This window comes from Sander vitreus, chromosome 20 (genome assembly GCF_031162955.1).
Source record: "Sander vitreus isolate 19-12246 chromosome 20, sanVit1, whole genome shotgun sequence".
In the NCBI taxonomy this organism is placed as follows: Eukaryota; Metazoa; Chordata; class Actinopteri; order Perciformes; family Percidae; genus Sander; species Sander vitreus.
In genome coordinates, this window is record NC_135874.1 from 12,660,017 (window position 1) to 12,673,088 (window position 13,072).

The 13,072-nt window shown below is 38.9% G+C and overlaps 1 protein-coding gene across 2 annotated transcripts; it reads right to left on the reverse strand.

Moving 5' to 3' along the window:
* Nucleotides 1–6,881: 6,881 nt before the first annotated feature.
* ctsl.1 (cathepsin L.1) lies at nucleotides 6,882–9,837 on the reverse strand. Of its 2 annotated transcripts, none has more exons than XM_078277852.1 (9): nucleotides 9,739–9,837; nucleotides 9,315–9,419; nucleotides 8,946–9,088; nucleotides 8,563–8,760; nucleotides 8,280–8,471; nucleotides 7,847–8,012; nucleotides 7,628–7,733; nucleotides 7,212–7,315; nucleotides 6,882–7,060 (listed from the first exon to the last, which is right to left on the reverse strand). In XM_078277852.1, the coding sequence occupies exons 2-8, from the start codon at nucleotides 9,412–9,414 to the stop codon at nucleotides 7,216–7,218; spliced, it is 1,005 nt and encodes a 334-aa protein (XP_078133978.1). In that variant the 5' UTR covers nucleotides 9,415–9,419; nucleotides 9,739–9,837; the 3' UTR covers nucleotides 6,882–7,060; nucleotides 7,212–7,215. The 2 variants fall into 2 exon arrangements, with proteins under 2 accessions (XP_078133978.1, XP_078133979.1); XM_078277853.1 differs by having other exon boundaries at nucleotides 9,315–9,415; nucleotides 9,739–9,812.
* Between the last annotated feature and the right edge of the window lie 3,235 nt (nucleotides 9,838–13,072).

Below are 13,072 nucleotides of genomic sequence, written 5' to 3' on the forward strand. Positions count from 1 at the left end.
ATGAGGAAAAGAAAAAGGGATCAAGATAAGGAAGTAAGGGTTTAAAAGAACAAGATGGAGGGGCGAGTATTGGCCTCCTCTCTGGGTTCATTTTATAAAAATATAGTGTTCGTTTTGCAATTTTACTGTGTGTGTGTGTGTGTGTGTGTGTGCGTGCTTGCGTGTGCAGATGCACATGCATCAGTACTGTGTGCGGTCGTCCAGAACGCCTGTCTGTCACAATCACACATGTTCTTCATTACAATGACAAACCAGTTGACATCCCATTTCCCCCTTATGCGCACGTGCACACACACACACACACACACACACACATAAACACACCACACATGCAAGTAGCTGCACACATGCACACACACAAGAAGGCATAATGAGAGATGGATAACACATGGGCACCGAAACGTGGCCCAGTCTGTATCCCCGTAGGAGAGAGACTGTTTATTCGCTATGATGGGTGACACGGCTGACTGACACTTTCCTCCATACCAACCCAACAGCCAATCTACTGAAATTGTGTGGTGGCATTGTTGATTAAGCAGACATTCACTGTACGGTGTGTGCGTTGTGACAGTGTAATGGTTTTCTGGGGCAGAAAAATGCAGTCTGTGTATGTGTTGACATATGGATGTTTGTATGTACTGTATGTGTGTTACATGTGCATTTCAAGGACATGTGATTGTAAGAGTACATTTGACTGTGAACCAGAGCTTTGCAGGAAGCCAGGCCACAGCACCTCATATTGCTGAGATAATCATCAGCAGTCAAGTAGTGCCATCTAGTGACATTAAAAATAACTTCTTCTAACACAGAAATACAGTCTAAAATGATCAACTGCTTTAAGTATGGAGTCACATTTAATGTTAAACTGAGCTTGATGTGTAGATTCAGCTAAAAGCTAAACTTGCAATAATCTTTAATTACTGAGGCAGTTTTAAATGGACAAAGCACGATCACTGTTTCCTTAAAAAAAAAAAAAAAATCACAAATTTATCATTCTGCCATGTTTCCTGTGTATCTTCCTCACTCTTCCCTGCATATCTCAGACTCCCTCAGATCAATAGCTTTGTTTGTTCCAGCAACACCTCCCAGTGTTTTCACTTGTCCCTCCCTGCAGGATGCGAATTGGACGTCCTATCCTGTGCAGTGGTTCTGCTGTGCATCAAAAAAGCCAAATTAAATTGCCTAATTGGTTTCCTTGGGAAGGGTAAAACAGATTTGAATTGATTACCAGTAATGGCCTTTTGTGGAGCCACATTGGCTTCTGTTGTTTGAGGAAGATTTAGCAAAACCAATTAATTTGCCTCACCTCTTACGCTCCCTCCCTCTGTTTCCCTTTGTCTCTGTCTGGGAGCTTTTTCATCTTTGCTTTTTCCACTTTCTAATGCCGTCCTTCATACTACCAAAAATAAAAGGGATGACGATATCGTCACTGGATAGCAATCAAATCCTAATTGGCTGAATACTGTCACATTCCGTTGCTGATAAAAAAATGTTTTCCCAGGTCTACTGTTACGAGACTGGCCTGAGAAAAGATAATTTAAATCTCTTTCAATTACGTTGCCTGTTTGCTTCCACTCTTGCTGCTGCCGCTTGCTTCAGCCAAGGGAGGAAAAAGTAAGATGTCAAGGTCACATTTTGTCACACAAGCTGATTAAATCCCCTAATATGCCCCCCCCCCCCCCTCTGTATCCTTGCTTCAGTGTTTCTCCACCTCCCATTAAAAATATTATCACGACCAGAACTAATGTGACATTTAGAATGGGAAAATTACAATCACTTAATGTGATTTCATTAATTGCATTGGGGCAACTATTGTGTATGATTAAAACAGATGTCATCTACCTCAGGGGAAGAGGAGAACACTCATTTTCTCACTGATGACTTTAATAAGCAAAGTCATCTTTTTATCAGCAAATTATAAAATATTCAAAGCCAGATCGAGAAGTCAGCATCATCTGTTACTGTCTTGTGAAGCAAAGTCAGATTGGTATACTGAACTGTTTCAGCTTCATTGCGTGCAGTAAAATTAAATGCAGTTAGGCTGAATAGCCCTTGACAAATTAACAAAATAATTTCAAGCATTGAAAATGTATTTATAGCCGACTTCATGGATTACAGATGAGTGAAGTACCCTTCCACCGCCTAAGGTTAAATAGAGATGTAACAATAATGGCTTAAGTACTGCTGTTTAGTTGGATTACACGCAAAACCCTTAAGCATTGCAAATTACTGTTGAAAGAAGGATTTCATCATGGTATTACTTTACACACATATGGCGTGCAACTCTGCTTAATACAAATGTATTAACACATACACATGTAGAGTATTAACCAGAGTTGAGCACCAACCTGACCTTAATTGGTGAAGTGAATTGGTGTTATCTAAAAGGTGAATAGGATGTTATGCACCTGAGCAGCGATTGCATCTGGAAGGTGTGAGTGAGGGCAGAGCAGTGGGGGGAAAAGAAAGATGCAAAACGAAGTTATATTGCCATGTAATATTTTATCTAACAAATATAAAAACAGGGAGGCAAGATCAGTAAAATCATCACGTTTAACAAAACCTTTAATTTAATGCACAAGTTAGGGACCGGGAGGTGAGGATGCAGGTTTTAGATTTTGAAAAAAGTTATTAGTCAAAAGATTGAAATTGAATATTAGCTAAAACAGTCAACAAAACAGAACTGAATGCAAAATAAAGCAAACTGAACTGCAACAAAACAAAACTGACACAGAGAGGAACACAGGCCAACAATATATGTTGATGATGACACACAAAGAGGTGGCCAAAACACAGTAACTGAAATAACTTCAAATAAACACTCAAAACAAAGTCAATGTTAACTATGAATAAAACAACAAAAACATGCACAATTAACTTCAAAATATACTAATATATATAACTCTAACTGGACATAAACCAGTTAGAAAAAAGGTCAAAATATAGTTGGTTGGGCTTGATATTAGTCTGCCATCACAAGACTAAATTGTGGTTGTATTTAGTTATCTGACTCTTATTTTATGAGCATGTTGTGTTCTTGGTTATGAGTTATTCCCATACTTTGGAATCACATATGATAAATGATTTTAGTATTCCATCAGTGGTTTCAAAAGATGAGGATAAAAAATGTATTTCTGCCATTTCTCCTTTTCTGCAGTATCATATTCAAGGTTTATATGGAAACCTATTATTAAGGATTGGGTGGCTCAAGTGTCACGATGGGAAGATGTGACAGGAGGAGAGGCTGATCTTGAAAGCAAAAGACTGTCTGTAAAATATATTGAAGGTAATAGAGGTCAAAATACATCCAGCTTCGATGTTTCTCTTAAATCCATAATGGCTTTTTTTTAACCACATCAAAAAAAGAGATTAAACCGCAAAAGAGGATCATTTCTTAATCTCTTTGGCTCTGTCATCATGTTTCTCTATATGTTCACATTTACCGCACAGATTTACTTTCACTTTTACCTCTTCCTTTTCTGTGGCTGCATCCCCTCCTGAATCAAGATAATACCTTTTACAAACCGCAGAATGCTAAAAAAAAAAGTAAAATTGTATCCGCGATCATAAAGCAAGAAAATGCTATCCAATCGAACGAAAAGTACAAGGACTCCAGAAAACAAAACAAAAAAACAAAGAGGAGCTATTCCTTTTACTAAAATGAATTTTCCACTTCTGAAACCCCCTGCCGTCAGGATTTTATCTTTGGCCTGAGGTTTGCAAGCAGCCAGTATCAGAGGCAGCATCTGAGTCTGAACATCAGACTTTTTAAGCAACAAACACCGTTGTTCTCAGTGAATCATTTATTTCCGTCAAAACTAGTTTAAACAATGAATCCAGAAATGACATAAACCCCCAAGATATGAGGATAAAATCTGCTTTCAGAAATGTTTTTTGAAAAAAACGTTCAACTTGTCTACTAGTAAAAGTCTCAGTCAACATGACGTGCACACATCTGAAAAACTATGACCAAAGCAAGTATATTTATATGTAAAAATAGCCTTTTATGTATTTTGCATGGAGCACAATGCGTTGTTAAACACATCAGCTTTAACTAAGGGGCAACTGTAGCTACTGCATGTAAACTGGGAATCAGTTATTTATACATTTACAGTTAGATGTGAGCACATATATATTTATCATCTCTCATCTTTTAGATATAAAAATACACAGTTCGGAACGTGATTAAGTGAAGAGGTTTAAATTATTTCCTGTCACAGTGTATGCAGTTTTTTAACTTTGAATAACTTTGTTGTGAAAAGCAATGAATTACTAGAATCAGATGCAAGACTCATGTAGCAACAAGCCACAGCAGAGGTTTCATACTTGGCATCAGGACCCATTGTGGGTTGCTTGATATGCAGATGGAGTTTCAGGAGATTGTTTAACTGATACACTGTTTGCTTGATACGTTGCGTTGATTTAGCAAAATTATACAAATAAATGAAATTAATTTTCTAGACTTTATGTTGGCCTAAAGCAACAAATAATTTATAACTATGTAAATCATTGGTAGATCCCTACATGCCCTTGAAAATAGAATAAAGTCTGCCATAGTCAAATGACAAATTAGCAACTGTAAAACCTGAGCTAATGGATTGAAAAGTGATGTCTTCCTACAGCTGGCCAAAATCTAGATAGAAGCTCCTTGAGGCTGTATTAGGCTGAATGCTAATGTCAGCCAGCTGACCTGTTCCCAATGACAATGTTAGCACACTGATGTTTAGCAGGTTGTTACCATGTTTTAGAGTTTAGATTCTCGGCCGTGCCCGAGCCCGACCCGAGGGCCGGCCCGTTATTTTCCGCCACTATCCTCAGGCCGGGCCTAATTGCCTAATTGTTTCAAAAAATTCAAAAGCGACCTGATGATGACTCTAGATTTTAGGAAATAATCAAGGTTTTTACAAGTTGTCTTACTGGGGAAATGAATATCTGCACCATGTTTTTTGGCAAACCAGTGATAATAAGTCAATAAATAAATGCCAACTCTATTAGTTGACATTTGACTTTGTCATGAAAATAAATCATTTCCAAGCATCAGGTAATGTTGACCAAATAACCATGGTAGCACTACAGGAAAAGTCAGGGGATGGTTAAAGTAATTTAGTGGGGCAGCATAGCTAACCTATTGTTCATTTTGTGATAAAAGCACCAACAATGGTACATATGTACATTTATGTTCAGAATAATAGCAGTGTGTTTAAAAAAGTGAATAATGCTTAAAATCCTTAGAATAGCTTTTAATTCCATAATATCAATACATTGGGAACACTGCACATTCAATTCCAAATCAAAACATGACCAAAATTGATCAAGTTTGTGTTATACCTTTACAGAAAGTGAAGAAAAAGGAATATTAGGCTGGTCATAAAAATAGCAGTATTTGCATTTTTCTTTACAAACTCAAACATTTACTGTATAGACTGAAAAATGTCTCAAGGGTTTGCTTTACTTTGAATCACTGCACTAATATTTAATTGCATAACCATTATTGTTGCATGGAGTCTACCAACTTCTGGCACCTGTGAACAGGTATTCCAGCCCAGGACGATTGAACTACATTTCACAATTCCTCTGCATTACTGGGTTTTGCCTCAGAAACAGCATTTTTGATGTCACCCCACACGTTTTCTATGGGATTGAGGTCTGGGGATTGGGCTGGCCACTCCATAACATCAATCTTGTTCATCTGGAACCAAGACTTTGCTCGCTTACTGGTGTGTTTTGGGTCATTGTCTTGTTGAAAGACCCATTTCAAAGGCATTTCCTCTTCAGCATAAGGCAACATGACCTCTTCAAGTATTTTGATTTATTGAAACTGATCCATGATCCCTGGTATGCGATAAATAGACCCAACACCACAGTATGAGAAACATCCCCATAACATGATTTTTGCACCACCATGCTTTACTGTCTTCACAGTGTACTGTGGCTTGAATTCAGTGCATGGGGGTCGTCGGACAAACTGTCTGCAGCCCCTAGACCCAAAAAGAACAATTTTGCTCTCATCAGACCACAGAATGTTGCCCCATTTCTCCTTTAGCCAGTCAATGTGTCCTTTAGCAAATTTCAACCTATTCAGTACATGTCTTTTTTTCAGTAATGGGACATTGCGGGGGCTTCTAACTGATAGCTTTACTTCACATAGCCTTCTTCTGATCGTAACAGTACTCACAGGTAACTTTAAGTCTTCTTTGATTTTCCTGGAGCTGATCATTGGTTGAGCCTTTGCCATTTTGGCTATTCTTAGATCCATTTGAATGGTAGTTGACAGTTTTTTCCCACGTCGTTCAGTCTTTGGATGCCACTTCAAGGCATTTGAAATCATTTTGACTGAGCGGCCTATAATTTTCTGCACTTCTTTATGTTTTCCCCTCTCCAGTCAACTTTTTAATCAAAGTCCGCTGTTCCTCAGAGCAATGGGTAGCATGCATGTCATGACTGTTGGGTCTGTTGGTTTTCTATGACTCTACAACACTTACTAGTAAATTATTTGCCATGTAGAAATATCACTTCTACCAACAAAATTGATTCATGAGGTTAGTGATGTTGGACTGTTATTATTTTGAACACAACTGTATATAGCTCAATGTATTTAGAAGAGATCTGGATATTGGGCCACTGCAGATTAGCATTATCATGACCATTGCAGCCATTTTCCAAAATATAGTTACTTGCATAGGACACTTTGGCGGTAGATGCTAGATCGGATCTGCTAGAGGTGTCTTTAAGCTTCCTCCTCTGGAGACCATGAATGTCTGTACACAACTTTATGGCAATCCATCCAATAGTTACTGAGATTTCAGTCTGGACCAAAGTGGTGGATTGAACTTTAGACGGACATTGCCTTCTCTAGAGCTACATAATTCACATCAACACAGTCCCATTTTATTTCTTTATTTACAATCTTCATAAAAATGTTATTCTATGAAAAGTGCAGACAGACTTCTCTACTTACATCCATGGAACAACAAAAGAACATCTTGTTCCACGTTATTTCTTTATAAAATTAAAGTAAATTATGCCACTTTTCTCCTCCTCCGTGAGGAAAGTCCTGGACCTAAAATCCAATAAATAAGAATAGCAATCAGTTAACGGACAATAAACGGCACACACACATTCTTTCAGGTACATCTGTGCACACACCTAGAAGTTTAACTTGTTTAAATAGAATTTTGGATTGGTCAGAAGGGATGGAAGTTTCCTCTCACCTGCTCAGACCAGGGGGTAGCTGGCTGCAGTAGCAATGCCACACTGGTTGTTTTTGTCCCTGGTCATCATGATGTATCCCTTGTCTCCCCATTCTAGACCCCAGCTACAGAAACACACACATTACCAACAATATTCAACTGCTCTGTGTAAAGAATCCTAATCACAATATTAGTAACAACAGCATGTAGTGACATAATGATCTGCATTCTGATAGAGGAAAAATAATAGCAGCAATTCATAGTAATGGGGTAGTTTAGGAGGTCGACAACATCCTGAGTGAGTTTCACTTCATTTAGGCAGCTATAAATAAGACACCTTACTGCTGCTGTCTGTGACAACAGCAACTTTCTGTCTCCAGTGTTAGCAGGAGAGCAGTTGATCATTTAAAATATTAGCAACAGATTTGGATGTTCACCTGTTCTTGACCAGCCAATAGTCATGTCCGTTGTCACTGCCGTAACCTACAGCCAATACACCATGGTCCAACTCTGAGCTGCTGCACTCTGGCTCATCATACACTCCTACAAACACACAAACACAGATTAGACATATTGATAGGTTAGAAAAGATGATGATATCCTATTTCTTCTTGCGTCATTTTCTGGCAAGCGGGACAGTGTTTAAAACTGTTTACCTGATTGGTACAGCTGGAAGGACACATGAGAAGCATCAATGGCCACAGACACAGGTCCGACGGTGGCCACAGCCTGCTTTAGGTCACCTTCATTGCCTTGTTCCACATCAACATAGCCTGTGCATGTGGCACCAATAGTGTCAGGTTTGTAACGGCACTGACCATCCTAATCAAGAGAAAATATTTTACTATCACCAACATTTTTACCATACTTTTACATACAACACATTATAAAAGTGATCATAGGTGTACATCAGAGAACTAGAGAAGTACTACATACTCAAAAGTTTGAAGGTTTTGGACCACTTTTTCCACAAGATGGCAATATTGTACATCTCTTACATGGAGAGACATCATGTTTACGTAACACTGTCAGAATGAGTGGTTTTGCATCTCCAACTCTGCTTTATCAACCAAACTGCTTTCTGTTTACCTCAGCCTCATAAGGGTAGGAGTCCTCAGTGTCTATCCCTCCATTGGCTTGGATGTACTGGAAGGCGTAGTCCATCAGGCCTCCCATGCAACCCATGTTGCCATAGTCGCTGGAGCAGTCAACCAGCTGCTGCTCGCTCAGAGACACCAGCTTCCCTGTCTTCCTGAAGGTCTGACCCTCCAGAGAGCCAGTCTAAAAAAGATATGCGTTAAATTGAAACCAGATGTTGTGTAAAGTCTCTGCATTACTAAAAGAAAGGACAATAATTTATTGTAGTACATACTGTGCTGAAGGCCCAGCAGGAGCCACACTGCTTCTGATCCTTGACATCAGTGACGTATCCCTTGTCCCTCCAGTCAACACTGTTGGGCAGATCAGCTACTTCAGATAGCCGGAGGAAAGAAGAGCCGTGGCGAGGCAGAGAAGCGTTGAAGGAGCCAAGGCAGCCCTGGGAAATCAGGCGTTTGTACTCCTCATTTGCCTGGTTAAAAGGGACAAAAGTGTCATGTAATTGTTTTTTTTTTTATCCTAAATGTCTTTCACTGTATCCTCACGAGCTGATTGCAACCAAATAAGAATGATTAACATTAGTCACACATGGCACACATGGTGAAAGTTAAAAGCTACATGATGGAAGAAACCACATTTATGTTTTTCTGTGCATACCATGTCAGCAAAGAAGGTCATGCCGAGGCGGTAGGACTTGAAACCCTGATCGGCTAAGATGTTGTGCACCAGCACCAGTCTGCGGTTGCTGAGCCAGATTTCCCTGCGGTGAGCCTCCTCTGCCGGAGAGTTGTAGGACCTTCCTACCAATCAGAGAAGGAAATCATCTGAGATAAATTATGCTTTTATTAGCTGACAAACAAAATGTAAGCTTCTAAGCATGTAGGCAGATTACAAATCCCTTTACGTTAGACCTTTAGCTTCAAATGTAAGCTTCACCGGCAGTATTTCCACAGAAAGCAGAACAAGATCTACTCTATTTGACGACAGACCACAATACAAGAATACAGTCTGATAAGATTGTCTCACCAAACTTGAGTTTCCAGGCGTGGAACTCCAGGTCTTCCAGAGAGATGCTGGCACAGCTGGCCACGGCCAGAGCAGCAGCAGCAACCAGCAACAGCTTCATCCTGACTGACACACAAGCATAGAACCCAGAGATAGATAGACACAGAGATCCCTTGTGACTTGCAGGAAACCACACAGGTTGAACTCTTTCACTTCAGCTTTGCCTCCAAAAAACGTTTTCTGCCGTGACGTTGGACGTCACATGCACGCTACCACTGTTTCAGCTTTATTTCCCAGTAGCTTTGAATCTCATCTTTCATCTCTCCCTCCATTTCTTTCTTATCTTGATGAGTCTCTTTGTTCTTTGCATCAATGCACCTGCAGTACAGGAAATGTGTGCTTGTCTGTCTGTTCGTGTCTTGTTATGTCTCTTGTAGCTGCTTACCTGTCTCTATGTCGGTGTGTGTGGTGAAGTTTGAGGTATATCCACCTGTATCTGATGCAGGGCTGTGTTAGAGAGATGTTCTTATATAGCTGACTACAGTTATGACTTGCAGTGTGTCAAGTCAGGTGGTTGACAGCCGCTCATAATGTGGGGGAGAAAAGGAAGAGGGAGTCAATCATTGAAATAGGGAATGGGCAGGTTATGCATTATAAGAAGCATGATGGTAATCTTGTGGGAAACATATACATCAGGGTCATGAATTACTCTTCAAAAGAATTTCCTGTGAGCACATGAGCAGTTTTAACAGTTTGTTGTTTATGAATTATGCAGTTACATAATGAAGAAACACAGCCTGTCTGTGTGATGCCTTCATGTGAAAAAACACTTTTGGAATTTTTTCTACAGTGCTTTCTGATTCCAGTCACATAGTGATAGGGAATCCTCTGAAAAAACAAAAGTAAAACAGACATACAATAACATCATGCATATGCTAATGTGTGCCGTCACCTACCTGTTTTAGTTGAAACCTTACCAACTAAATTCTGCCACGCTGGAAAATGTGTTAGTAGCTAATGGAGACATTCTTATTTCCCCAATACTGTATGTAGGTGGTACTTTAGTTAACATCCACTAAGTTTGTTTGAATGATTTACATGATTGATCAGGTTTTATATGAAGTTGTGTCACCCCATAATTTCCATTTCAACCCCCCCCCCCACACACACACACACACACACACACACACACACACACACACACACACACACACACACACACACTGGATTGAGGGATTTTTTCCTTCTGTAGTTAATTATAGACACAAACAATTTCAACAAACCTTGTCAAAATGCACACATTCCCACAAATATACAGAGCTTTGACGACTGCCTCAAACCGAAATGTTTTTCAGAGACGGAGGTCTTGAAATACTCTGAACACAGACAAATACACTCACCGGCCATTTCTTCTCTCAAAATGATGCAGTCCAATCCAACACCACTGCAAACTACAACCTCAATAATAAGCATGCAGTTAAATGAATACCTCTCTGACAGTGTCAATCAACACATCAACATTATTATCTTTGTAAAGGCAGAATTTATGGCAGAGCTGTTGTATTGGACCACATCAGATCATACAAGTGTACCTAATGAAGTGGCCAGTGATTGATACATATACACACATGATAAATTAAACTCTTCTCTACATTTGATATTGTTTGATTTATGATTCACAAGTGTTTCCAGTGACAGTTGTTCAAGACTTCCTTTCTGTTCCCACACACACATCCTGTTTTCAACTTGCCAGTAAGGTTCAGTTTTCTCAGCAAATTTTACCCTTCCATCATTGTCAGGAACATGATTGGAAGTATTATTTACCAATCAAACACACAAAGGGAAACTGAATAACAAAGAATAAGGCAACCTTGGACTTTTAAACTCTTTTTACATATTGTACATCCAATATATGTATGCAAATGTTTCCATTGTAGTTCACTGCATTTACTGCTGTTGGAGTCTCTCTCTGCACCTGCCCTCCTGCTTGACTGTTGTCTCTCTGCTTGTCTGTCCATCTGTCACAAGGCTTTTAGGTCATGACAATTACTTAACACCATAAAGACGCTGTGAAGTGAGGAAAAACTCAGAGCTAAGCTAAAAGTTTAAAGATGTCATTGAACTCTTTCAGCTTGTCTCATGTTTCTGCCTGTTAGTGCCCAGTTTGCACGTGCTTGGGTTCATTCTTATAAAAACAGTGCAAGTACAGTTTGCTATCTTATAACACTGGCACATAATGGAAAAGAACAAGATCTACTGCTTTTAATATATTACAGCAGTTTGGATTTATTTTAGTGCTATAGCTTTTCAAGACACAAGAAAAAGCAAAAATGCCACATTCAAAATCCAAGTATCATCCGCAAATTGTACTTCAAGTATCATAAGTTAGAGGACTGACAAATACTGAAACTAAATGATTCTGTTTTTCTCAACCACATGAACTCAATGTGTGTGATGCTTTGTAATGTATAGATGTGTGCCATAACTGGCAACACAGTTAAAAAGGTTGGAAAATGTTGGCCTACAGTATGAAGAGAGCAGCTAATAGCCAAGAAGTCAAGTTCAACTTTACACAAGCATAAAGTTTGTGATGTACCTTGCGTATTATACAGCATTTACAGCAACAGTCAAGTGACAAGAACGGGTCATGAGTCAGCACAATACTGTACAAATACAATAGGAAAACTGTCTGAGTTCATAGATCAAGGTTTGCGTGTGCTTGTGCATGGCCTTGAGAAAGAGCTTGAGGTAAAGCATGTGAGCAGAGGTGGGCAGTATTTCAATTAAATTTTGGAGTTTGTATTTTGCTGGTCAGACAAAAAGATGTAATTTGTTACAAAATACTATATGAGCTTGTATTTGTCTATTTAAAATACTTAAAATGCGTTATTTAATATGCCATTTTATTTTTCAAATAAGACACATTTTTTACCGGGTTTTGTTGTAGTTCATCTTTCTCTTCTACTATTTTGTACTGTACCAACTCTGCTGTAATGGTACTGTTAGTGCCTTTTGCACTCATTTAATTGGTTGCATGTAAAGTTTGAGATCTTAGAAATGTACCTATATACCCAATGTTCATTGCTCTCGAAAAAGGTATCTGGTAAATGTCTTATTGTCATCTGAAAGAACTAGTGCATCACCGTGACCTAACTTTTCAGTTCCCCCAGTTGATTTTAATTGGCTGTTCACTCCATCAGCCAATGGTCGCTTTGGCTAACAGAAACCACTCAGTACCCCTATATTCCCTCCCACCTCCAACATATCCTGATTGGCCACTTCAAATCTATGATGTGGGAAATTAACAGAGCTCATCTTTACAATATAGGGGGGTTAAAGGTAAAATTTGAGGCTACTTAATGTATACAAAGTAATAGTATCAAATCAAATCTATACAAAGTGCAAATACATAGCGTACAAAGGGGTAATATAACTTTGTATATAATGTATTTATGTATTTTCAAATTACATAAATTACAAATATATTTAAATAGGCCTACATTTTCTCATACCAGTAATTTGTATTTTATTTTTTACATTTGATGAACAAGTACTTGTAATTTATAACAAGATACTTTTTGATGCATTTGTGCCCATGACACACTTAGATGAGAACACATACATACATTGTTTGAATCTGCAAAGGCAAAACAGGAACTCACTAACTGCAAGAAAGAAATGTTTTCTGTGATTTTCACCACCACTTCCACTTGCTTGTTGCATGCCACTGTGTGTGAGTTGTCTCCATCCTCCTTCAGCATGACAGTTATGTTATAGCT

Coding starts and splice junctions, on each gene's coding strand:
- ctsl.1 (XM_078277852.1), bottom strand. CDS start 9,414: ATGAAGCTGTTGCTGGTTGCTGCTGCTGCTCTGGCCGTGGCCAGCTGT. Junction 9,089..9,314: donor CGCCTGGAAACTCAAGTTTG/GTGAGACAATCT, acceptor TCTGATTGGTAG/GAAGGTCCTACAACTCTCCG. Junction 8,013..8,279: donor CCTACCCTTATGAGGCTGAG/GTAAACAGAAAG, acceptor TCTCTTGATTAG/GATGGTCAGTGCCGTTACAA.